This window comes from Crocodylus porosus, unplaced genomic scaffold, assembly GCF_001723895.1.
Source record: "Crocodylus porosus isolate Cpor-Errol unplaced genomic scaffold, CroPor_comp1, whole genome shotgun sequence".
Taxonomy (NCBI): Eukaryota; Metazoa; Chordata; order Crocodylia; family Crocodylidae; genus Crocodylus; species Crocodylus porosus.
Genome location: NW_017728948.1, coordinates 22,890,991 through 22,914,976, shown reverse-complemented (window position 1 = coordinate 22,914,976; position 23,986 = coordinate 22,890,991). Strand labels below are relative to the sequence as shown.

General features: G+C 43.0%; 1 protein-coding gene across 4 annotated transcripts in view; it reads left to right on the top strand.

Moving 5' to 3' along the window:
* Positions 1-23,986, top strand: part of STK32B (serine/threonine kinase 32B) — a 315,985-nt gene that overhangs the window by 271,220 nt on the left and 20,779 nt on the right. The window contains exons 10-12 of one of the 4 annotated variants that reach the window (XM_019553399.1): positions 7,512-7,643; positions 8,373-8,437; positions 16,254-16,363. In XM_019553399.1, the coding sequence (XP_019408944.1) occupies positions 7,512-7,643; positions 8,373-8,437; positions 16,254-16,363 (307 nt within the window). Of the gene's footprint in view, positions 1-7,511; positions 7,644-8,372; positions 8,442-16,253; positions 16,400-23,986 lie in introns of all 4 variants that reach the window. The other 3 variants (XM_019553398.1, XM_019553397.1, XM_019553400.1) reach the window with 3 other exon arrangements.

The following is a 23,986-nucleotide window of genomic DNA, read 5'->3' as shown; positions in this document are numbered from 1 at the left end:
GCAGTACTCCAGCTGTGGCCTCACCAAGGCCAAGCACAATGGGAAAATGATGTGCTGGGATTTGCTTTTCAAAAAGAATGTGGAGAAGCTTGTGGCCACCTATAAGTTTATCGGGGTGCTCACCAGGATCTGGGGGAACATCTGTTCATCAGAGCGCCCCAAGGGATGACAAGGTCGAATGGTGACAAACTCTTCCATAACCATTTCAGGCTGGACATAAGGAGGAACTTCACTGTCTGAGCCCCCAACGTTTGGAATAGACTGCCGCTGGAGATGGTTCAAGCACCTACTTTGAATGCCTTCAAGAGACATTTGGATGTCTATCTTGCTGGGATCCTATGATCCCTGCTGACTTCCTGCCCCTGGGGCAGGGGGCTGGACTCAATGATCTTCTGAGGTCCCTTCCAGCCCTACTGTCTATGAAATCTATAACTTCAGAGAAAATAGCTCTTTTGCAAGTTGAGCAGACATGATATTGTGTAATCAGACACATGACTCTGGGTGATACAGTGATTATTCTTTTGGAAGGAGAGTGCCTCTTTCACTTTCTGACATCTGATCCAAAGACTTTCTGGTGAGCCACTTATCAGTTCACTGAAGATGTATGCAAGTGGGCAAAGAAAAGTTTGCAACAGTGATCTTAGATCCAGAATGAAGAGCACAACGGTACACACTGAGAAGAAGACTGGAAAAAAATGAGCTGCCTGATCTATTTTAGGAAATTCATAGAGACTTCCATTATGGATGAAATTCACTTAATCCACATGGAGCCAAAACATTTTAATTCTGTGTAGATACAGCTGAAGGATGTTGGCAGGTGAATACCATCCCCACCCAGCTAGGGCTGGGACTATGGGTATCTATTACATCCGATGTGTTGGAATAATGGCTTACTAAGCCAGTTGCAAGGCATGCAAAAACTACCATGCTATAATTCTCAGGATACTGAGCCTAACATGGATCACTTACACAGTAACCCACAAACCATGCAGTCTTTATGCAGAGTGTGCCTTCTGCAGAGAAACTCATACCAGCTCTTCATATCCAGAATGAATTCTCTAAAGGGAAATTAGTTCAGGTATTCACAATCTAAAGATTGCCTCCAGCATTTACGTGTTCAATGTTGGAAATAATTTTCTAATACATCAGCAATTACTTTTAAGTCGCTGAACAAACTTCAGCCCATGTGCTCAACAATATAGTCTTAACCTGGAGCATTGATAGAGCTTGGAGTAAATTGTAAGGAAGGCAATTGAATGCTAGTTGCTCTTAAGTTACCCCATATGTGAATTTCTTCATAGATACGCTCAATTATAAAACAAAGCAAATGGATATATATGGACTAATTAAGTATTAATTGGACCAGAGAATAAAGAAAGAGACCTCATAGCTGGATAGTTAGGATGTTCATCTAGGGTGAAGATGGCAGAGATTTGCATTCAGATCCCTGTTTTAAATAACTTTGACTATAAAGTGCTTCAATGTTTCTAACTTAATTGTATCCCTCCCTTAACTACTATGCTACAGAATCCTTCTCTCTCTCTCTGTCTCTGTGTCTCTGTTTCTGGCCATGTAGTTCTAGGTGTGAGGGCTAGGATTCAGGATTCCTCTCTCTCAGATTGAATGCCCTTACCACAAAATAGCATTGTCAGAAACATTTTTGCTTTCTTTTTCTGAACCCATCAACCTGGAATTCGCATCCAAGCAGGAGTGGACAAAGCCTCTACAGTTGCCTAGTAGTTAGAACAGTCTCCTGGGAGGCAGGAAGGTTTGCACACAGAGGAGGGCATTACATGCGTTTTCTGAGTGAGTGCTCTCATTGCTTGGTTCTTGGGCAAAGATCAGGTGCCAGCCATAGAAAATGAGGCCCCCCAAATTCAGGAGAGGCTTTCAGACTCTAAATCCTAATCTTACACAGGAGTATAAATGTCAGAGAGCTGGAAATCAAACATACCCCTCTCCTCAGATTTTCCTTTTGTTTTGCTCAGATATCCCCCTGCCTCAGTCACTGGGGCTGTTGTGAATCCCATTCATAGGACCCTGATACTCTGCACTTTATATAGAATTTAGACAGTGCTGGTTTCCATTCTGTGGGCCGAGTACCTGTAACCTAGACATAGCTATATTTATCATCACTATGACACTTAGTGCCATGTAAGAGAGAAACTAGAATTTGGCCCTTAGATGTGTAAGTGGTGCATAAATAGGTATTAGGCAGATTAAGATTGGATTTGGATAATACTCTGCTTCCTGTTTTGTCAACCAATGAATCATCTCTGAAACTGATAAGAGAGAATGTCATGGGGACTGAAACCAACAAGACATCCTTGAAAAGACTGAATTGTGTGCCATTACAAATGTATCTAAAGAAGCCCCCCCTGTTGTGTATGGATTTATTTTAGGGGCTTATTTAATTGTAGTGGGGAGAGATTCATGTTTAGAAGACATAGCAGAACTAAAAAAGTGGAGAGAGTAAATCTGTTCTCATTAAAAATTTTAATTATAGCCATTTAGAAAAATTATTCAAACCTAAGATTGTCTACATCTCAATTTCCCCTACTGGGATAAAAAAAAATCTCTACTAAAGGTCAAAACAGTCTGGAGAGGGGAAAGAATCTTCCTTATAACAAATAAAACAATTTCCCTAGCTGAAACAATAACTCCTTTTGGCACTAGCTACCCGTAGAAAACTTTGCTTTAAAGGAGGAAAATGCCAATTACAGCTAACAGCCAAAACTGCTTCATAACAAAAACAAGAAGGTTATCCTCAAGGTTAAAAGAATATTCTCCCCTATTAGTTACAAGGAAAGGAAGAATATATAATAATATTCTTCAATTACAAGAAGATACCAGTAAAACACTACTTAGGTACCATCAGACATTGCTGAAAAATTCAGTTAAAAACTCAAACTAGGAACTTGTATTACCTCCTTTCACTCCACTTTGTTGACCCTGTTGTGGAATATGCATTTTAAGAATTTTAGTGAAGAGGTAGATGCCACAATGTCTTCATTATGGTAACATCACTTTGCTGTGTAGTCCCCGTCTGTCCAACCTGAGATCAGATTGAAATTGTATGGAATTTACTTTTCTATTTATCTGCCAGAGACCAGATTAATTAACTTTTGAGGCACATGGCAAAACTTGCCCAGTTTTTCAGGCTTTTAGCACTGAAGTCAATTGAGGGATGTGATGGTGATGTGTGTGTGTGCATGTGCACATACATGTGCATTGAAAACTACTACTTGTTAAAAGCAAGTGTAATTTTCCTTGGGATCACATTACCCACCACCCCTATTAGTTTGCATGTAACTTTTGCCCCCAAAACATTTGCCACTGAGAAGGATTTTGGCTTGTGGTGGGAAGCCAAAAGATTTCTCCCCATATACTAGTGCTAGTAGTCTTCCTAGACAGAAAACAACGTTCATAGGATGCTGTATTTCTATTAGTTAAGGACCCCTCTACATGTATCACACAATGACTGGGTTAATTGCACAATTAATTTAGATCAGCTACACATGTAGATGAATTATTGTGCCATAAAAAGGTCCAACCAGCTATTAAGTTATTTTTGGAAAATGTGTAATAACTTTATAGCTGGTTGTTATCCAGTTTTAATTTGCATGTGTAGCAGAGTCTGTTCCTGCAGCTGGGAGCCGTTTCAGCAAACTGAGCTCCCAGCTGCAGGGGTTCATCATGCACAACTTGGGCTGGGAGTCTTGCAGCTGAGGAGTCCCAGTAGCAATGGGGTGCTGCTGCAATCCTCCAGCTGCAGGGGTGTGTGGGGCAGTCTTCCAGCTGTGGGGGAGACTGCAGCTGGGAGCCCCATCAGGTGAGGGGGCTCCTAGCCAGGGGCAGCACCAGCACCCCAGTGGAAGGGGGCTGAGGTGGGCTGCGGGTTAGAGTAGGCCAGACTCAGCTGCATGGGATGGGCAGCAGTGGCCCAGGGAGGTAGGAAGGGTGGCTATGGAGGAGTTAAGATGAATTTTGGGGTGGCTATAGCCACCCCTGTTCCCAGCTGTGGGAGCTTGCCTCTTGCCAGGATCACATGATCCCCATGCACTGGCAAGAAGCAAGTTCCCACAGCCAAGAGCCTACTCAGCTGACAGGGCTCTGCCTGCACCAGCAGGGGCATGGAGAGATCTAATGCATGATCCCATAATCATGCCTCCTGCCATGTATGCGAGGCATGACAGGAGGTGCAGTTGTGTGGATCGAGCATTAGACCCCATCACGCCTTTACCTGCATGTGTCAAGGGACCCTCAGTATCATGGAGGCATCTTTCTATTCAGCTACTCATAGTGTTAAGATCTGTGTTTCTTTTAGGCAGTTTCTTTGCAGATTGTTCAATATTTGATAAAGCAGAAGGAAGAAGGTGATTTTAAATATGATTGAGTTTCTTTCATTTTTAGACACCTGACAATTTTTTTTCAAATGATTTTTTTTTCAAAGAAAATCTCTAAACGGTGCAAGCTGGAAAAGAAAGTAAAGTTTGACAAAAATGAGAATATATTTTCCTTATAAATTGCTATACCCTAGAACTTCAAAAAATAACCTTAGTAATCATGAGAGACAGAATAGCAGCTGAGAAAAATCATGTTTTAGCTAAAGAAATTATGAGGGAGTCTTAAGGATCAGATGCATCACACACTGCTTATATTGACAGTTAAACAAAAATTATTTGTAGGAGAAAAATAAACTGGTCTAAAAATGAAACAGCTCCATTTAGGGTGCAGATGGCTGTATGAAATGTTAATGGGCCTGTGATGGACCATGCAGATACAGTGCCATGTCACAGTTAGCTAGCTGGCACTTTACCATGATGTGCTTTACCTCAGTGCTGTTCCTAGTGGTCGGCTTCACCATACCAGAAAATGACAAGAGAATTTGGGGAGTTACATCCCAGTTTTTTACTTACGTAAACTTCTAGAACACTGAGCTTATTTTTTCCTAGAGGTGCCTAGACTTTTGAAAGAGGTTTACAGGCTAGCAGGGCTCATTCGTTTACTGTATGGCTGTCTCATCTGGGTCCACAGCTCAGATGAATGGTGTGTGCCCCCCCCCACCGCGAGATCCAGCACATGCAACACTTACTGTACCCCGTCTGGGACTGCACCACATGCAGTGCCCATGCAGGGCTGTTTAGGACATGCACTGCATGTGGGACCCATGCCAGTTGCCCCACAAGAGTATCCACTGGGGGTGCTGCATGCAGTGTGGGTGCTGAACTGGCTGCAACACTCTTGGTTTCTGGAACAGGACCAGACTTTCCTGATTTGTTATGTTCCAGTTTCATAAGTGAAAAAGGGATAGTCCAGTGATTGTGATGTTAGCCTGAAGCTTACTACATTTCCTGGATTGAACTTACAGCTATGCCATTAACTTTCTCAGTCTGTCTCCACCAAGTGGAGATAATAACACTTTCCCATCATACAGTCATTTGTTTTCAAGATTAATACATTAAAAGTTGTGAAATGCTGTGATGCTACAATAATGCAGGCCACATAAATCTCTCTCATAGATAGTGGAAAGGTACCCAGATAGGGACTGGTTTGCATTTCACCTAGGCTTCCTACAAACTTTCCTCCCAATTAGACTTTGAGACTGAAAAGAATTTATAGCACATGAATAGGAGTAGCTGACACCTCTTTTGTATATTGATTGCCATTGATATGCTCAGAGGACTTTATAGCTGGCTCATGCATCACAAATTCAGATTTGGGGTGCACAACTCAATTTAAAATGTTTAAAAGTAAGTGTGTAAATAAAATAAGACAAAGGAAGGGAATCAGTGTGTTTACTCTCTGGTTCTTTAAACAAGTCATCAAAAAAAGGAAACAACTAAAACAAATTTTCTGTTGAAATTTTTGTCATTTTTCATTATTCACCTGGGAGCTTCTGGGTTCTTATCACTTGAAAATCTGCCAACTCTATTAAGGTATCTGAAAATGAGAGCTGAAGTATTTTGAAGTTCCATTTTGCTGGATAATAAGCATTGAAAATAAGACCCTTCATATCGAAAGAGGTAATAATGAGGATTTCACATCCAAATGTTACAGTGGTTCTAATAATATTACTAAAAGGAAAAGTGAAATTAGTCTGAGAGAGAAGAAGAGACCTTCACTGTCACGTGGGAGTGATTCAGACCACAAAGTGATAACAGGGACCTGCTAGCAGTAAGACAGATGTATTTGAGGTGTATGAATTATCTCTAGCTACATACCCCACCTCCCCTGGTCAGCCTCCCTCCAGCCTTGCCGCTGCTGCAAAGGGAAAGAAGAGCGCCCCCTGGCTTCTAGCCTTAGCCACTGCAAGCATGGGCCTGCATTTCCAGAATGAAATGTGAATGTCTGTGCACTTGCAAATCAGTTCAATCTTTGCAGGTTAAGCTAACCTGGAAAGATTGAATCAGTTCAGGCTTTGGCTTTTTGAATGTCTGTCCCTAGCCAAGGTGGACAGACAAAAGAATTCTCTGGTCATTATAAGATGCATCTTCACTAATAGTGTTTGCATATATAGTTATACCAGCAAACCTTTGCTAGTATAGACAGGACCTGTTATTCATAAGAGCACAGTCAGTCTCAGATACAGAAATTAAGTTTTTGTGTTGGCACCAGCTTCTCTGTTATACAGAGGTTGGGAACCTAGGGGCCTCTGGCTGGAACTGGACCACAAAGAGGTTGGATCTGGCACAGGAAGTTCTGACCTAGCCAAGCCACCTGTTCCCTCCACAGCATGCTCATCTACAGCCCCCCTTGATGCTGTCTTGTGCCTGTGCTTACCCTTCCTGCAGAGGGGCCAGTTAGCAGTAGCCAGAGTAAGCGCAGGTGGCTACAGCTCTCTGGGGTGTGTGGAGATTTGCAGCCTGTGACGGGGACCTGGGTTGCAAGCAAACAGCACCAAAATGTTGCTGCCTCCTGCTATGGTATATTACAAGATTTTTTTTTGTAGGAAAAGATATATTCATTATTATTTTATAGATTTTTACTAAGTTTCTAGAGTGCAGGATGCAGAACATCTAGTATCATGCAAGGGAGTCATATATTTATATCCAAATGCATGTCTTTGAAAGTGGAATGTAGAAATTGCAGGTTCAAGTAGTGCCTGTGAACTACTTTGTGTCCTTCCTACACTCTTGCAGTTACCTCAGCAATCTGGACCAAAGTTCAGGCAAGACACCTGACTTCATCTGAAGTCACTTGGAGCCCCTTTGGCCTTCACTTCTGGATTCAGAAAAGGATCTAGACTTTTAAAATTTAAGGACTTGTATTTTTATTCTGTGGTTTAGAGTTTAAAATTCATTACTGAAACTAAATGTCATAATTTTTTATTCACAGCTTATACAGTTAAAACTTGTCAAACAATATTGTGATTCTTGAGAATTACATCAGGGATAAATTTGGCCTCTGCAACGTGACAGAGGCTTTTTATTGTTGCTATCTACTACTGGACAAACAAACAGACAATATAATGATATCTTAAAAACTTACTTTGTCTCCTTTTGTACCAGAAAGGAAGACTAAATTGTGATCCTACATTCGAACTAGAAGAAATGATTTTAGAGTCTAAGCCCCTTCATAAAAAGAAAAAGCGACTTGCAAAAAATAAATCCAAAGATGGAGCAAAAGAAAGCTGTCCACTGGTAAGTTGTGGTCTCTGGCTTCTGTCAATAGCATCCTATTTCCTTTATTCTAAGAATTTGATCAATAGAATTTAGTTATTGTATCTTAAAATGGCTTGGTCTCGGCTTTGGTTAGTTATGCTTTTCTTTAATCATGAAACAAGAAAAAAAGCAGCAATTTTAGTCATAAAAATAATTATGCATCTTAAAGAGTTAATGTTTTCCTATACACTTTTTTAAAGTTAGAAGATTGCTGCCGCTTAGCAAATGCACATCCCACACATGGACCGATAAAGTAATAAGGTGTACTTATCTACTGCTGGTATTTAATATGAAAAGAATACAGTACACAAAGTCTTTGTATTTAACACTTTAAACACTAGTAAATAGTCTGAATTGATGTATTCCACATATGGAGGATCATTGTATAAAAATTCTAAACTTGTCAAAGAGATGAAAAGCAACGATCTTCCAAGCTCCGATGTCCTTACACTGATATGTTCTGTTGCTCCATCTTTGGAAGCTCACACAACACACTCTTCTTACAACTGTCAGACTTAAAATTCCTTAAGAATCCTTTAAAGGATTCAAATATGAAAACTCCTGCCACTATATATATATATCCTCAGGAGCCTGGAAAATGCTTGTTCATATTCATCTGTACACTGTTTGGTTTGGCACCAGTTTTGTTGTGATTTTACATATGCTTTTCTGTCATTTATAATCAACCTATTCATGTTTTTTTTAAAGAATGTACACCTGCAGCAGTGCTTGGAAACAGTGAGGAAAGAATTCATCATATTCAACAGACAAAAGTAAGTACATTTCTTAAATGCCTGTTTAACATCCATGACTGAAAGCAATTTCAAAAGGAGAAATCCCCCTTCAAAATCTTAAGAAAAGTGATTAATGATCACAGCAGCATAATGTAAAAGCCTTTACAAGAAATAAAATGTTGGACTTCCATTGAGTCCCATGTTTTACTGCCTGTAGTACAGAAATGTTGTAGTTTGTCCATCTCACAAACAAGCAAAAATGCTTATGATGAATGTACGTTGGACAGATCAATAAATGTCACTGGCAGTCTCCAGAGAGGCAGTTAATGATTAAGCAAAGGGAATATTATACAAGTAGCCTGCTTTTTCATGAGTAGAACAAAGCCAACAGAGGTGATAACTCTTAAAATTTTAATGAAGAAAGCTGCAGTGTTTTGACATAAATATTCTTTGTATATCAACTTCCAGAAACACCGCAATGCTTCTTTTCACTGTAAGTAGAGAATAAAGGGGACAGTGATACCTCTTTACATCTAGAGGGAATAGCTGAATGATCTAAGCATTAGCTAGAATCAATGCAAGCACAAGTTTGAATCCTAAACGTGTGGCCATTTTCTCTCCTAGTAAACTGGATTTCATTTAGTTTACTGTGCATGAGTCTTACAGATATTAGTCTGTGGTCTTGTCTATTGTGCCTAAATATTATGGATCCAGTGACAGTTTTCATAACAGAAGTGGTTTGCCCATGCTTTCGGCCCATTCCTTTGATCCAGCTGCATTCAACTTCCATCCGATCTAATTCTATGAAACGTTTTTACAACACTGTGAAACACTGGGCAGGTTGAAAGCAGGGTCTGGAAGAAGGAAACAGTGTGCCACTGCTGCTGTCTCCAGCTGAGTCTGTCACCCCATGAAGCCACTTCCTACAGGCCCTAGCTGGAGCAGGGCAGGAGCAGCTCTGCCCCCACGTAGGCTGGGTACAGCCTCCTCCCTGCCTGACTTTCCAGTGTCCCTCCAGTGAGCTAGGGGGCTCCAGCCCCAACTTTCCCTCACACCCCATGGTCTGATGGGTGCTGTGCCATGCACCAGTTCAGGAAATCTTGGGTCTGCCCTTGGAGAAAGGAGGTAATGTAGTATAAGTCTACATAGTCCTCAAGGTAGGTCTGTTCAGAGATTTCCAAGCTTTGACTTCCATCAAGTTGATGACCCAAATCTTTTAGAGCTGCTTGACTAATCAAGCTTAAGATGCTGAATGGCATGTGCAGTTACTATGTGTGATACTATGTGATTATATCAAGCACCCCATCACCACCCCTTCTATTCATTCCTTCCTCATCTTGCTACTTTATCCTTTTGTTTTACCCTTTATCACCGCCATGATTTATTTTCATAGACCCAAGAAGCTATGGGCTGATCAGGGAAATATCAGTGAAGTTATGGGAAGTATCAGGGCTGATACTGATGTGCACAATATATATGGCTACTCCAAACATGATTTTAAATACTCACTACCATTTCTGTTTAACTTGACTATTGATTTTGTTATCAAAGTGACATGCTGGCAGAGCTGCCCATATAATTCAACTGTTTGGAAATACTTATTACTTCAAATGAACCCAAACTGTAAACAAGTGCCTTCTTCTGAGTCTTAAATCTCATGCCTTGTTTATTTTAGGGACATAAAACTGGATGTTAATCAAGTCAAAATTTAGCCCAGAGCTTTCAAATGAAAGCTTATCCCCTCTAGAATAGAGGTGTTTGCTGAAAAGCTTCATGAACCTTCTTATCAGATAATCCTTTCCTGAGCAACAGAGCAGCAGGTTTAATAGGAATGTGATACAGTTACGGTAGGATTAGGAATTCTGCCAGTCCTGCAACACCTTTCAATTTAATCCCTGAAAGGGCCCCGGTTAAATTTTATTTTGTGTAAAACAAGAGTCAGTTTTTATTGTTTCAGCCATCTTGAGACTTCCGGGTTATCTTTTTGATGGCCTCTCTCACTGTATACCTTTCATTCTGTATCAGATATGAAATATGTCTTGTATTTTGAGTAACTTGTGGTATGACAATTTTCTGATTGGAATTAAAGGCAGGTTGATGAGACTTGGGATTCAAAAAAAGGCCCTGTTGACTGCCATATCTCTACCAGAAGTCTAACTGTCAACTGAATACATGTCTGCAGTGTTTGCTTAGCTAAGATCTACCAGATCAGTGTTGTCAGAGATGGCTTGTGCAAATAGCTAGATAAACTTCAGTGGATAAACTACTGAAAACAGATATGGATAAAGAACATTATAAGGAGGGTGAACATTAAGAAGGCAGAACATAGTTTAAAAAAACAACAACCCAGTACTCATAAAAGGAGGGAGCTCAAACCTAGAAGCCAGGATTGTCCAAGTAGCAGTCCACAGGCCACATCCAACCAGTGAGAGGCTGAAGTACAGCCTGCTGTTCTGGCTGCCACTGGCAGGTCTCCTGGCTGTGCAGCAGCCGAGATTGTGGGGCAGGGGAGCGGGGGCTCATGTTGCTCACATGGGAATGGAGGGGTAGGGGAGTAAGATAAGAGCTTGCCTGTGCCGATGCTTGAGTGGGGAGCTTGAACTGCTCATGCAGCAAGGGGACTGTGTATGACAGAGGTCCTGGGAGCCTACACATGCAGCCCACAAGACAAGCAGCCCTTGTAAGATGTGGTCAGAGGCCTGTGACTGGTACAGCATGCAACTCCTAGCCACTGTGAGTTTGGACAGCCTCACAGTCATTTGATGCTTCAAGAGTACCCCCAAGATCTGCCAACAGAGCTTTCACCTGAAGGCAATGTGCTTTTCCAGTAAGACTGGTTCTGACTGAATTTTATTTACTTGATTAGACAGTCTGTCAAATGGTTGTTGAATCACCCCATGTCTGGATAGTTATGAGACTTGACGAAAGGGTATGGAGGGCATTCCAGGCCTACAAGTGAAATAGGAAAAAGGCAGAGGGGTCACTTGTTCATGAAGTATACTCAAGGAAATATTAATGCAAGTGAAGCTGGAAATGAAAAGAAACAAGGACATGTAAAATGGGCTTTAGGAGCGGAGAAATTAGGTGAGTTGGCTGTTTTTCTCCATGTTTTCTATAACAGCATGGGAGCTGACAACCAACAAAGTGTATTACAGTCGAGATGTCAGAAACAACGGCTGAAGTTACACTTTATTGTTCTTACTGAGAAACCTACATAAGGGCCAGACCTTTGAATCTGCAGGTCACACATCAGCTCCCAGTGATAATGGTGGATAGGTGCTCGATGTTTCTGAAAAGAATATTACTTCTTTAGCTGTTTGAGGGTTCCTCTGCACATTACAAGTATTGCACAATTAACTGGCTAAATGTTCAGTTACCTGGAGATCAGCTACACATGCAAAGTAGCTATCACATGATAAAAAGCTCCAAGCAGCTACAAAATTAGACCTTGACAACGTGTACTCACTTTATAGCAGGTTGCTATCAAGCTTTAATTTGCATGTTTAGCAGAGTCTACTTTGCAGATGGGAGTCCCAGCAGCTAACAGGACTCCCAACTGCTGGGATGTACCATGCCCAGCATGAAACGGCCGAGCCCTGAGGATCACAGCTGTCATGATCCCTAGACCTTGGGGATCATGGCTGCCTGGGCCTTGGGGATTAGGATCCTGAAAACCCCTAAGGCCGGAGGATCATTGCAGGAAGATCCCCCAGCCCCAGGGTTGTGGGAAACCCCTGGAGCTAGAGGATCAAAAAAGGGAAATCCTCCTACTCCAGGGATTTCCCACACCCCACTGAACCAGGGGGGATTGCCCTTCAGCAGGAGTGAACCTTCAGCCCTGGGGGTGCACGGGGTCCCCCTGCAGCTGGGAGCCCCTCAGCTGGGATGCACAGGGCTCCCAGGCATGGGAGCTTGCTTCTTGCTGGTGCAGGGTGAGCCTGGGATTAGGCCCCTCTGCACCAGCAATAAGGCATGATGGGATCTGGTGTATGATCCCACTGTTGCACCTCCTGCCATGCACATGTGAGAAGGCCTATATAATGGCCTAGTAGCCTAATCATAGGCATCCTTTTCTGAAAAACCTTAGTGGCCCAAACTAATTTACACAAATCAGTGCAGTATTTTGCAGAAGATCAGACATCCAGAGCTGTAAATGAGCATGTAGATACTGACACAGCCTACGAACTTGAAATGCTGAATGTAAGTGCTGAGTATTGTTGGAGAGGGGGGGACCCAGCTTGTCAGACTGAGAGAGTATTGAATTCATTCCTAGAATACAAGGGAGAAACAATTAGAAAATAGACCCTTTCCCTGACATTTGAATCAGTACAAGAGGTTTCAAGGGTAAAAGCAGAAATGCCTGTAGATCAGAAGTCTGGATGGGTCACGAACCATACCTTAGCTGTGTATGTTCTCATTCCATAGATGGTTCCAGATGGGATTCTGTGGAATTTTTCTTCCATGTATGCAACGTGGCCCTGGGGGTTGTTGCACCCCTGTCTCTATTAGAAAGAGAGAATGGTCACTGGATGTGTATAGAAGCCAGTTCTCCAATGTCTCACCCACTCCCCCTTCATCCTGGGACACACATGTCACACACCCGACTCCACCCTGCATAATAGTGCACAAAAAAGCTCCTGAAAAGCTGTGCATGGAGTGCACAAGGTGAATGCCTTCTGCACAACCTTGCCACAAACCTCCCTGTCCAACATGGCCAAGATTTTCTGAAAGAACTAGTGATTTTGTACGGTTCAATCTTTAGTTGTGCCCACCTTGATACACCCTAGCTGGGACCGGACCTTATTTTCAGAGGCTACCCCATTGGGTGCTTTCCTGTAGAGCCGTGTTCTATTGAAGTAATAATTCAGAATGGTCCATGAAATTGGAGTGTGAGGAAGTAGATTTCACTCTGATTTTGTTTTCTTCTTTTTCTGAATCAGCTAGTGTGCCTCGTAATGTAATCGCAGAAGTCTTTTGTGGGCTATCTGTTTGTGTGTCATTTTCTCCAGGATTAACACAGCCATACAGACCAAAATCCAAAGGAAGTGGTCAAATAGGCTTCTGCAGTCCAAGGCTAGATGTAATAAACTAAACATTTTCCTTTATTCTCTAAGAGTTACACTTAATATCTCAATCAGGGGAATACATTAAATAGGCTAAATTAAACAATATAGAAGGAGTCATGACTGATTAACTTATAGGTAAGAGCTGGAGAAAACCATCTGAAGCACTGATTGGTTAGTGATGTTTTGATAATTTCTGCTGATAAACAGAGCTCTAATCTCCACATTTCTCTTTCTGTTGTTACCAGGGTTCTTTTTCATTTATAGGAGCCTGCTATTTTTTCCCCTGACATATGTTGCAGTATCTGAATTTTTATTCTAACAGTTTTGCCAACAGTTTCTTAAGATGATCTTATTAGTTGAGCCTTAATAAGAGGACTACCCTAATGAGAAAGCATAGCTGCAGGCTGTATTTTCAATTTCTTTAAAAAATACTGTAGAGATAAACTTCTGGCATTTGCTCAGGATTTTATTGAGTGGTCTGAGTACAGATTATTCCTGCTATTTTTTCAAAATTATAGCTCATGAAATCTTCAGCTGCTTCTGTTTACAGATGTACAAGAACAAAATAACACAAATAAGACATGAGGCAGACATTTGGTCTCGTAAATTTGGAAGTAAGAATTCCTTAGTCCTAATCCCAGCGATTAACCTCCATGGGCTTCTGATGCAGACAATTGGGCTTTGACCTTGGGAAATTCCTTTAAACTTCTAGCATTAGTAAGAAGATCTTTAGTATTGTTTTGCTGTCATCATAGAAGTGTCTTTAAGATTAAATGGGCAATACAACAAAAAACAGAATTTAGTATATTTGTTATAATGCTATAACTAACAAGATACTCATCTCAAGGTAGTATAGTAGTACTGAGTCCGGGCTCTGATAGGAGAGTGAAAATCACTACATAGCCTCTCTGACAGTGATCTTTGTCCATACAGTATTGGGGTTTTGCCCCTTTAAGAAAACATTCTGTTTCAAGTGTATCTGGGTTAAAGCTGAAAGTTTTATATAGGGGCTGAATAGTCTAGTATAATACAGTGTGTAGTTGCTCTGGAGCTCCTTGTATTAATTGTTGTGCCTCCAGTAAGTGGAAATTGTCTGCAAGTTGAATCTTTATTCCCTGATGATGCAGCAACTGAGTTTATCAAGTGAAAAATAATCAGCTCTTGACTGGTGCTTTTAAAGCAATAATAGTGAACAGGAATGAAAGTGCAGAAGTACAGTGATTTGCACAGCTTATCAAGCAGTTACTAGTACAGAGAAACCAGACAGATTCAATAATGTTTAGCAGGCATCTATCTAATTAGATGAGAAGGCTGCTCTACAAAGGCAGCTAGATCCATTACAAAAGGGACAGGAAAGTATTAGATTAGTGAGAAGCAGCATATTGACTTAAAATGCTGAAAAGTAGAGAGATGGATTTTAGATGAAGCAAGACCAGCAGAGCATCATTTGAGTGGCAAAATAAAGGTGATTTTTACATCATATGATACATTAAAGTCAGTAATGGAATCCAATCAAGTACCAGAGCTTCACCTTTGATTGCTTCTTTTTATAATAATGTGGAGGCAACACCATAGTTAATGAGTAATGCTAAGTTGCATTAGTATGTAAAAATAATAAAAACTTCCAGAAATGCCTTATCATTAATGTAGTGGCATTTCTTATTACAAGTGTAAAAAATGTGTTTAAAAAAATAACAAAGTAACATCATCTACATCAGGGCTACCTTTCTGTTAAAACGGGTTTCTGCTAGTGTGCATGTGAGATTTTCTCCACATTTAAATGTAATAGTAGGGCACATTATTTCAATCTGTTTACAGATTTTTTTATATGGTTGATATGTTTTAACTGATTCTTTTATTTAAATCAGTGGGAATATTGGATGAAAATAGCATCTTTCCTGCTTAGAAATTCAATGGCCCCTGGTCTTGATATTGTCCTGAGTGCTCTCTCTAGCTTTCCTTTTGAAGCAGGCCCGCTGTTCCCAAGCAGACCCAAGGCATTTAATATTAATTGAAAAAAATAGGTAAATAGCACCAGAATAGCCACAGCCCCAAGATATAATCCAGGGTGCCACCTTTTCAGCAAAGAATCTCTGTTCGCCCTACTTCCTTTGGCTTGTACTTTTCTTCCTCGTCCAACTTTGCTTCCCAGCTGCCCAGTTTCAAGCAATGAGCTGAAAAGGAAGTTGGCTAAATAGCAATGGGAAAGGCCACTCTCTTCACTAGCAGCAGACATCTCACTGAGCCACCCTTCCTCCAACATGCTTAGCTCTTCCTGGCTTCACATAGCTTTTCCCCCTGGAGGCTTTATGGTCTAGCTTTGAGTGGAGGGCTAGAGTGTACACTGGCTAATTGTTACAGCATTGCCTAGAAACTACAGCACTTGTTGCACAGTGCTGTACAGCACTGGCTACGGCACTTTCATAAGGAGTTGAAGATCCAGGTTCAAACCTCAGGCATCCTAATTACCAGGTCACTCATAGGCAGGACAGAGAGCATCGTCCATGTGAGTCTCCTGAGCACCAAAAAGAAAAAAACACCAGGAAACTTGCCTCTGGCTCGCGGAGGGGACTGCTGCCTGATACCACTGTGTACCCACTGTTGTTTGCACTGCAGAGTCCGGAGGAAAAATGCATAATCCTGCCAGGGGGACAAGACAGCGGGTTACTTCCCATGTCATCCACCTGCTGAAACTCCTGCCCTTTGGGCATAGAGTAGATGCCCTGACTGCACTATTTATTTGCAAAGCCTTCCAGTGGTCATCCTCATTACAGTATTTCTTCATGCAGGAGGGGGTCTCAAGGAAGACGTGATGCAGAATCCCTCACAGGAAGGAAAATGTGTCTGTGTTTGGAGAGAGAAAAAGCCAGCTGGTGGATTGAGAGTAGCAGCCCTCAAGGTCTCTGACTTTCCTTTCAGAGAAAGAGAACTCCATGTGTGTACAGTGCTCAGCATCCTCCCGCCTGTTGCCACTAGCACACCCCATCTCCCAGAACATTGGTTTAATAGCTCACCTGAAATCTTGTCTCCTTCACCTTCAAAGTTTTCCACAGGAAATGGTCCAGGTTATTGGAGGAGTTGCCATTTCCTGAGGAATTGTTCTAATACTAGGCTATTGTGCAAAAGGTGGGCAACACCACACCAATGCCTGGCTGTGCTCAAGAGAAAACAAAGCATGGTGTGCTTTATGCAGAACTTCACCCAGTGCTTCTGTCATGTTGGGTAGGCACCTGCCCCACCACTTGTGCAACCTAGCCTCCAGCAAGGCATGGGGGATAACCTGCACGCTGTGCTTTATATTTCCTATTGGCTAGCTTCAGGCACCTCTCTGCTCAATCACTCCTGATCATCTTGGGGAAGTATCTAGCTCTCCCTATACACTGGATAAGGATCTGAAGTCCTTAACCCAGGCAATCTGAATTCCTCTCCAAGAGCAAGGCTTCTAAATTTTAGGCATTACAGTGCCGAAATGGCAGCCTCTATGAAGTCAATTTGGATTTGGCTTGTAAGCCCCAGGGATCTTAGGCACCTCCATGGTTAAGGCAGGGCATTTTAATGAGGAAAACTTTGGATTTGGGTATCTGAGTCTCTCAGGCTGCAGTTACTGACCATATCTAATTCCCTAATGCATCTTCCTGCTAGAAGGTAATGAGAAGAGATATCAATTGAGCCAGCCAGCCCCCAGATGCTCATTTCCTGTCAGACAGTTAAAATGCTTTTGCAAATAAACCATCATGCAAAGTCAGTTTAGACTTGAACATACCAGAAATCTTATGATGTCCATTGAACATCTCTTGTGGATCTGCGGTTTTGATTAGAATGTCTTCCTAGCACACCTGAGACATCACGGATATAGTGTTAAGCAAATTGGTACCACTAAACAAACAAATTGTAGCAGCTGAGATTTCATACCCTCCAGGAAGTGGGAGAGGGAGCAGCTAGGGTAGAAGAGTGACTCAACTATAACAGATTACTGTTCTGGGGGTGTGCTTTAACTTGTTGTGGCTTTTTGTTAATTCATCCTGACAGCAAGCTGCAGCATTGCCTCTGTGTCATCAGTGTAATGTCAAGAAATCATGTCCTATGTATCCACAGTCCCAAAGAACTTGATGTCTCATTAGTTTATCTTTTCTGCCCACTGTCAGATACAAGTGAGGAAGAGGCCTGGGAAAATATATTCTTTCTGGTTAACAAAGCTGTTGTCCCTGGCTCTTATTTCTTTTTAAGTTTCAAAGATCAGAGCTCCTGGATTATGACATATGTCTTGACTAGACTAGGAAAATAGTTTATATTTTTAAATGTCTAACTAGAGTAAATAGGACTTAACACCTAGGGCACATCCCCACATGCATTAATGTGCACTTGCAGCAACAAAAACAGTAGCAGCACAAAGTTATGCCACTATTTTTTGCCATGGTGCATGCCCCTGAACATGTACTTTGGTATGGGGCAAATTGCCCCGCTTCAGGGAAACTGCCCTTTTCCCACTCCTCCAGAGAGCTGTGAGGAGGGGATAACTACAGGAGTGGAGATGCTCTGGCTGGCAGCCAGAATGTCTCCCAGGAGAATCAGGTCTCCGCATCTGACAGTGCATGCTCCTCTTGTGCACCGCACTGCTTTTTTGAGGGTTTTTGTGCCATTTTTTTTTTTGATACTGGGATTTCCCAGTAGCAAAATTTGCCCCCACAACGCAAATCTGCAATGTGGGGCACATTTTAACATGGCCAATGTGCAGTTAGTGGTGTCACAAAGAGGCTTACAATACCACAAACTGCCTCTGCCTGCACATTTACATGAAGTCCTAGAGAGCCACGGCAAACTCATGTGTGTCTTTTAAAGATGGCCTGTTTTCTCATTTGGAATATGACTTGAACGTGACTATTAATTACCTGGTTTAGTTTAATTTTCTTAAATGGTGCTTCATCATTTCCTGTTTTCATTTATTTACTCTGTTTCTTGAGTCTTATGTGCTTTGTCATTTCCCAGAATAAGCCCAGAATTAGAAGAACCTGCAGGTCAGAATGTCACAGCACCCAGTATGTTTCGCCACTTGAATTCCACATACCAGTGTTTCACATGTCACTCACTTCTTATGTGCACCTGAACCCATTATACTTGATTATAAATTGTCAGTTGATAGCAATTTATATTCACAGGCATTTACTGAACATAATTACTCAACAGGAACCATCAACCTGAATCAATTAACTCTGGTGTAAGTGTATTTCCCTGAGGAGTTTATGAAAGTGTGGGAGTAAATGGTATCTGAGTGACAACAGTGCAAGAAGTTGCATGCAGATAATTCTACCATAGTTTTATTTTTAATTTTAAGATACAGTGTAAACAGTTTCTTGTTATCTCAGTCCGGTTAAATCTGATCAATTTGATTAATCACATGAGCTATCCACAACTCATGCAATACACAAGAAAAAACAACGGTGGAAAAAATAGAAAAACTATTGTTATTTCTATTGCAGTAGTGCCCACAGAAGATTATCAAGGTCAGGAGCTTACTGACCTAAGTGTTATTCAGACAGCACACTGGAGGTGATTCCTGCTTCAGACACCTTGAGATTTTCTGTGACATTTGAAATCAATAAGGTAGATGCCTACTGAATCTAAGGCCATGAACCTGCATAAAGCTTATCATGAATAGACCTTGTTTCCATTCAAAGGATACTGATTTCACCAGGTACCTGGGCTGGCTCAAATATCTACCCAGACAAAACTCACTGAAGGACTAGAGCCTAAACCAGGGGTGGGTGATTATTTGCACTGGAGGGCCATTTAGGGAATTTTTATGAACTGATGTAGGCCAAGTCAGCACCTCCCCTCGCCCCCTCCTCCCACGCTGCTCACAACAGCTCACCAAACCCCCCCTAAGTGGTAGACCACTGGAGCAGGTGCATGAGTGGGGTCTCCATCAAGAGCAGTCTGCAACCCCAGTAGGCAGGGCATGCTTGACTGGGTAGTTGTTGTGGGGCCATGGGTGGGTGGGGAGTGGCATCCAGGAGCAGGACAGGCAGATGGGAGTGGGGGTGTGGCCCAGGGAAGAGCTACCAACTGCTTCCAGCATGGCCCTGTGCTGTCACTGCCCTGCAGTCCCAGCCCCAGCCCTGACCCCACCTCTGTCCTGCTCCCAGATTCCACTCCCCACCCACCCACCGCCCTATCCCATCTACCCAGTCGAGTGCACCCTGCCCATAGGGGCCCTGGACGGCCTCCATGGAGACCCCACCCATCCACTCTGTTTGGCACCCCTAAATGGATGCAAGGGCGGATAGGCTGTGGTGTCTGGGCAGCAGGGCAGGGTCTGGTGGCAGTGTAGGGGAACTGACAGCAGCAGCTGGAAGGAGCTACTGCTGCAGGGGCTGCTGGGAAGTGAGTCTGCTGCTGTGTCACCTCAGCCCTACAGTGTGCCCAGGGTCAGCAAGACCAGCTGCATGCGCCACAGCCTGGGCTGCCCTCTGAACCTGGCCCAGACAGTGGGGAGAGATCTGCTCTGGGCCAGACAAAATCCCTTGGCAGACTGGATCTGGCCTGTGGGCCATATTTTGCCCATCCCTGACCTAAACCAAACAAACAGTGAAGTATAGGAATAGAGCCTTGACACTATAAATGGAGAAGTACTAGAGACTCCGTGAAGTCAAACAGGTTGACCAATGCTAATGCTAGTGCTATTGCTTGTACATGGAGGTCACTCAGGCTTAGATCCTCAAAGGTACATAGGCACCTAATTCAAGGGGCCTTTTATATTACAGTGAAATGGGGCAGTATAAATTCCTAAAAATAGAGAGGATGATTACAGTAAAACTAAACAGTTTTGCATGCACTACACAAATGTTGTTTCACCCAAAACTTGCAATGTCTCTCATTTAAGTTTGATCTATAAATAATATATCTAAATATAAACTTTAAAAAACCACAAATGAAAAGCTAAGAGTAGTAACATAATGGACTATATATTATTTCACCCAGAAATAGATGCCAGAACACTGAAGCAACCATCGTTATATGAAATACCCACAGAAAACTCAAGGTTTTATTTTTAGATAAGTTCTTTTGAAATGTATTAACATACACAGACAGAGCTCCCACTCTAAGTGGAAGATAAGAGTGTACTATTAGCTGTAGCATTATTATAACTCCTGTGCAATACACACACACACACAATTTTTAAAAATTAAATAGCTGTATGATAGCTGCACCCACCAGTCTCTCGATTGATTATTTAGATTAATTAATTACTTCACCACAGTTGGCACTCTTGTGACTCATTCCTAATTTTTCAAGTGTTTTTCTCTCCTTTTTCCTCTACTCCTTTCCCTTTTTTGTTTCTCTTATCCTCCCTTTCTGTTTCTTCTTTTCTCTAGTCCTTGTCTGTCTCCTGAATGTCTTTGTTCCTATCTCTGTGTATTCATCTGTCTCTACATTTTCCCTTCTTTTAAATGTAGTGGAAAAAGAGCAGCCCAATGCGTATAACACAACTCCCTTTACATGCAGTAGTACTGGAATTCAATTGACCACTATCAGTGGTTTCATTGTGCAGCCAGCCCTACTCTCAAAAGGCTTTCATGCTACCTTTTCTCTGCTCTGTCAGCCTGTGGTCTATTTGCCATTAGAGAAGCAAGTCAGGAGAACCTTCCCTTTGGGCCATAGTGGCACAGATCCAAAGCAATTTTGTGAGGGCTTCCATTTATGCATCACAATATATAAAATGTAGGCACCTTATTACAGGAAGGTAACCCAAATGGAAGAAGTGGCTGCATAGGAAGTCTATGTAGCCCATGTAGACAGCTTGGCTCCAACCCAGAGTGAGCCAGAATGCCTAGGCTGGTGCCTAGTTAACCAGTTAAAACAAAGGTTATCTGAACTCCTTAGGTAGTGAGGCTAGCTGGCATCACAAGGGGTACATGCAGCTGCTGTGCATGTGGACCAGCACACAAGGGCTGGTAGCAGTGAAGGAGAGATGGTTGTGGGCAAGGGTTGGAGTTGGGCTCAGAGCAGGACTGTGAGTGACAAGGGAGGGGAAGAGAGGATAAGAGTGGGGCAGGGCCTGGGGCTGGGGGTGTGATGCAGGTTTCTGGGTCTGTGTTGGAAAGCTGGTGGGGGCCAGGGAAGCAGGACCCATTCTGCTGACTGCATCTTCCTCATCTGCTTGGCCACTCTGCAACTTGAATATGAGCCACCAGTGTGACACTGTAGCCAGTAGGGCAAATAATACTCTGGCATGCATCAGTCAATGCATCTCCAGCAAAGCCAAGGAGGTGATTCTTCCACTCTACTCAGCACTGGTAAGACCTCAGCTGGAGTACTGCATCTAGTTCTGGGCACTGCACTTTAACAAGGACTTGGACAAGCTCGAAAGAGTCCAAAGAAGAGCCACCCATATGATCAGAGTCTTCAAAGGCAAGCCATACAAGGAAAGGCTGAGGGATCTGGGACTCTTCAGCCTGAGGAAAAGAAGGCTGAGAGGGGACTTGGTAGCAGCTTACCGCTACAGTAAGGAAGGGCCAAGGGCTCAATGAGCAACTGTTCACCAGGGCACCCAAGGGGAAAACGAGAAGTAATAGCCACAAACTCCTGGAAGATCGATTTGGCTCAACATTAGGAAAAACATCTTCACAGTCAGGGTGTCCACACTGGAAGAAGCTCCCTCCAGAGGTGATGCAATCACCTACCTTGGAAATCTTGAAAAGTAGACTAGACAGTCACATTGGGGTCACCTGACCCCAGTTATCTTTCCTGCTTGGTGCATGGGGCTGGACCCGATGATCTTTCCAAGTCCCTTCCAGCCCCTTTCAATCCATGAACCTATGAACTTTCAGAGGAGCATGGTGGGGCAAAAACAGCTCCATGATGTTCAGCCAAAGGAGCTGGGTGGGAACAGTCCCATGTTGCCCAGGCAAAAGGACTGGGTGGGAACAGCCCCATGCTGAGTGGCTGGAGGGGCTGAGTGAGTACAATCCCATGCCACCTGGCTAGAGGAGCCAGGTGTTGTACTCAGCAGAAACAGTTGGACTCCTTGCCTCTCCAGGACAGGTAAGAGTGAGCACCCTCCTTCCCTGTCCCTGCTCTCTGGTACTCTTGCCATCTCACAAGTCTCTGAAAGTGCCAGAGTGCTGCTCCATCTCTGGACATGGAGACACCAGCTGTTACAGAGGAAAGGAAGAGGGCAGGGTCCTGCTTGTTCTGTCCCATGGGAAGTATAAGCCCTGAAGCTGTTGCTGGACACAAGGTAAACCCATCACTGAAAGTATCTTTAGCTGCAGCCTCACACGGTGCCTCAACTGAAACTGTCACAGGGTAAAGACACTTTTTAAAGCTGTGACCATAAAATAACAAAGCTATTGCAGCTGATAAGGGATGTGATGTGGGTCCCCTGCCATTCCCCCAGTTCTAAAACTCTTTCCCCAAAGACCCTCTGTACAACTAATGCACAGCAGTGGTTTCTCACACCTCTTTCAAATAAGTAAGAAATGCTTATTTAATTTTTCTTTTTAATTCCCAGCCAGGCAAACAACAAAACTGGTGGTGACCAACCTGCAGCATGTATGCCATAGACAGCTGCTGTGTGTGGCAGGAAAGCCCCAGTAAAGGGGAAGTAGGAATGGAGGTGGGAGGCTCCAGCCTCCAGCCACATGGAATGGAGAGGCAGAAGGATGCTTCTGCAAGATGAAGCATCACTGCCACAAGCCAGCTTAAGACTTCTTAAGTTTGTACAGGGCAAGGAAGAGGTAATTTAGCCCCCTCCTTTCACAATAGCATCCTGCCACTGCTCTGTTCCATGCAGCTCCATTCTGGAGCCTCACACCACAAACTCTATCAGGTACACTTCTGGGGGCAAGGATCAGTGTGGAACCAGGGAGAAGAAGGGGCATAACTTGTGGCACATACATAAGACAGGACATACATTAGCTTTTAAAAGCAGCTGGCACTGCAGCACATATATTTGTATAAATGGCGAAATGCACATCAACACCGAGAAAATGGCAGTGGCACGCTTTTGAACTAAAACACATTGAAGGTGTTTTAGTTCAAAAGTGCACTGCTGCCATTTCTCAGCACTGATGCACATTTCTCCATCTATAGAAATGCATGCAATGCACACATCAGATCATGTGTGGAGCAGACTCAATTAATCAAGTCTGCTCCAACACGCTAGATTTCTAGCACACTGGAACAGACAAATGTATGTGTATAAATGCCCTAAGTTGTTTCCCAGCCACATCTTAATGCAATTAATGGCATGATAAAATGATGAATAAGCCACAAAGTTATTACACAAAAAATGTGTAACAACTTTGTGGCTGATTGTTGTCATTCCATTAACTGACTGTGCAGTCAGGAAGGGCTTCCAGCTGCAGGGCTCCCAGCTACAGTGGTGCATGGTGTGCCCCATGGCTGGGGACCCCGTCTGCTGATGGGGCCCCCAGCCATGGGAGCACTGGTGCAGAGGGTGCTCAGGATCATGATCCTGGTCTCCCCGGCCTCCCCCTGCATTGGCAGTGTCTCAGCTGTC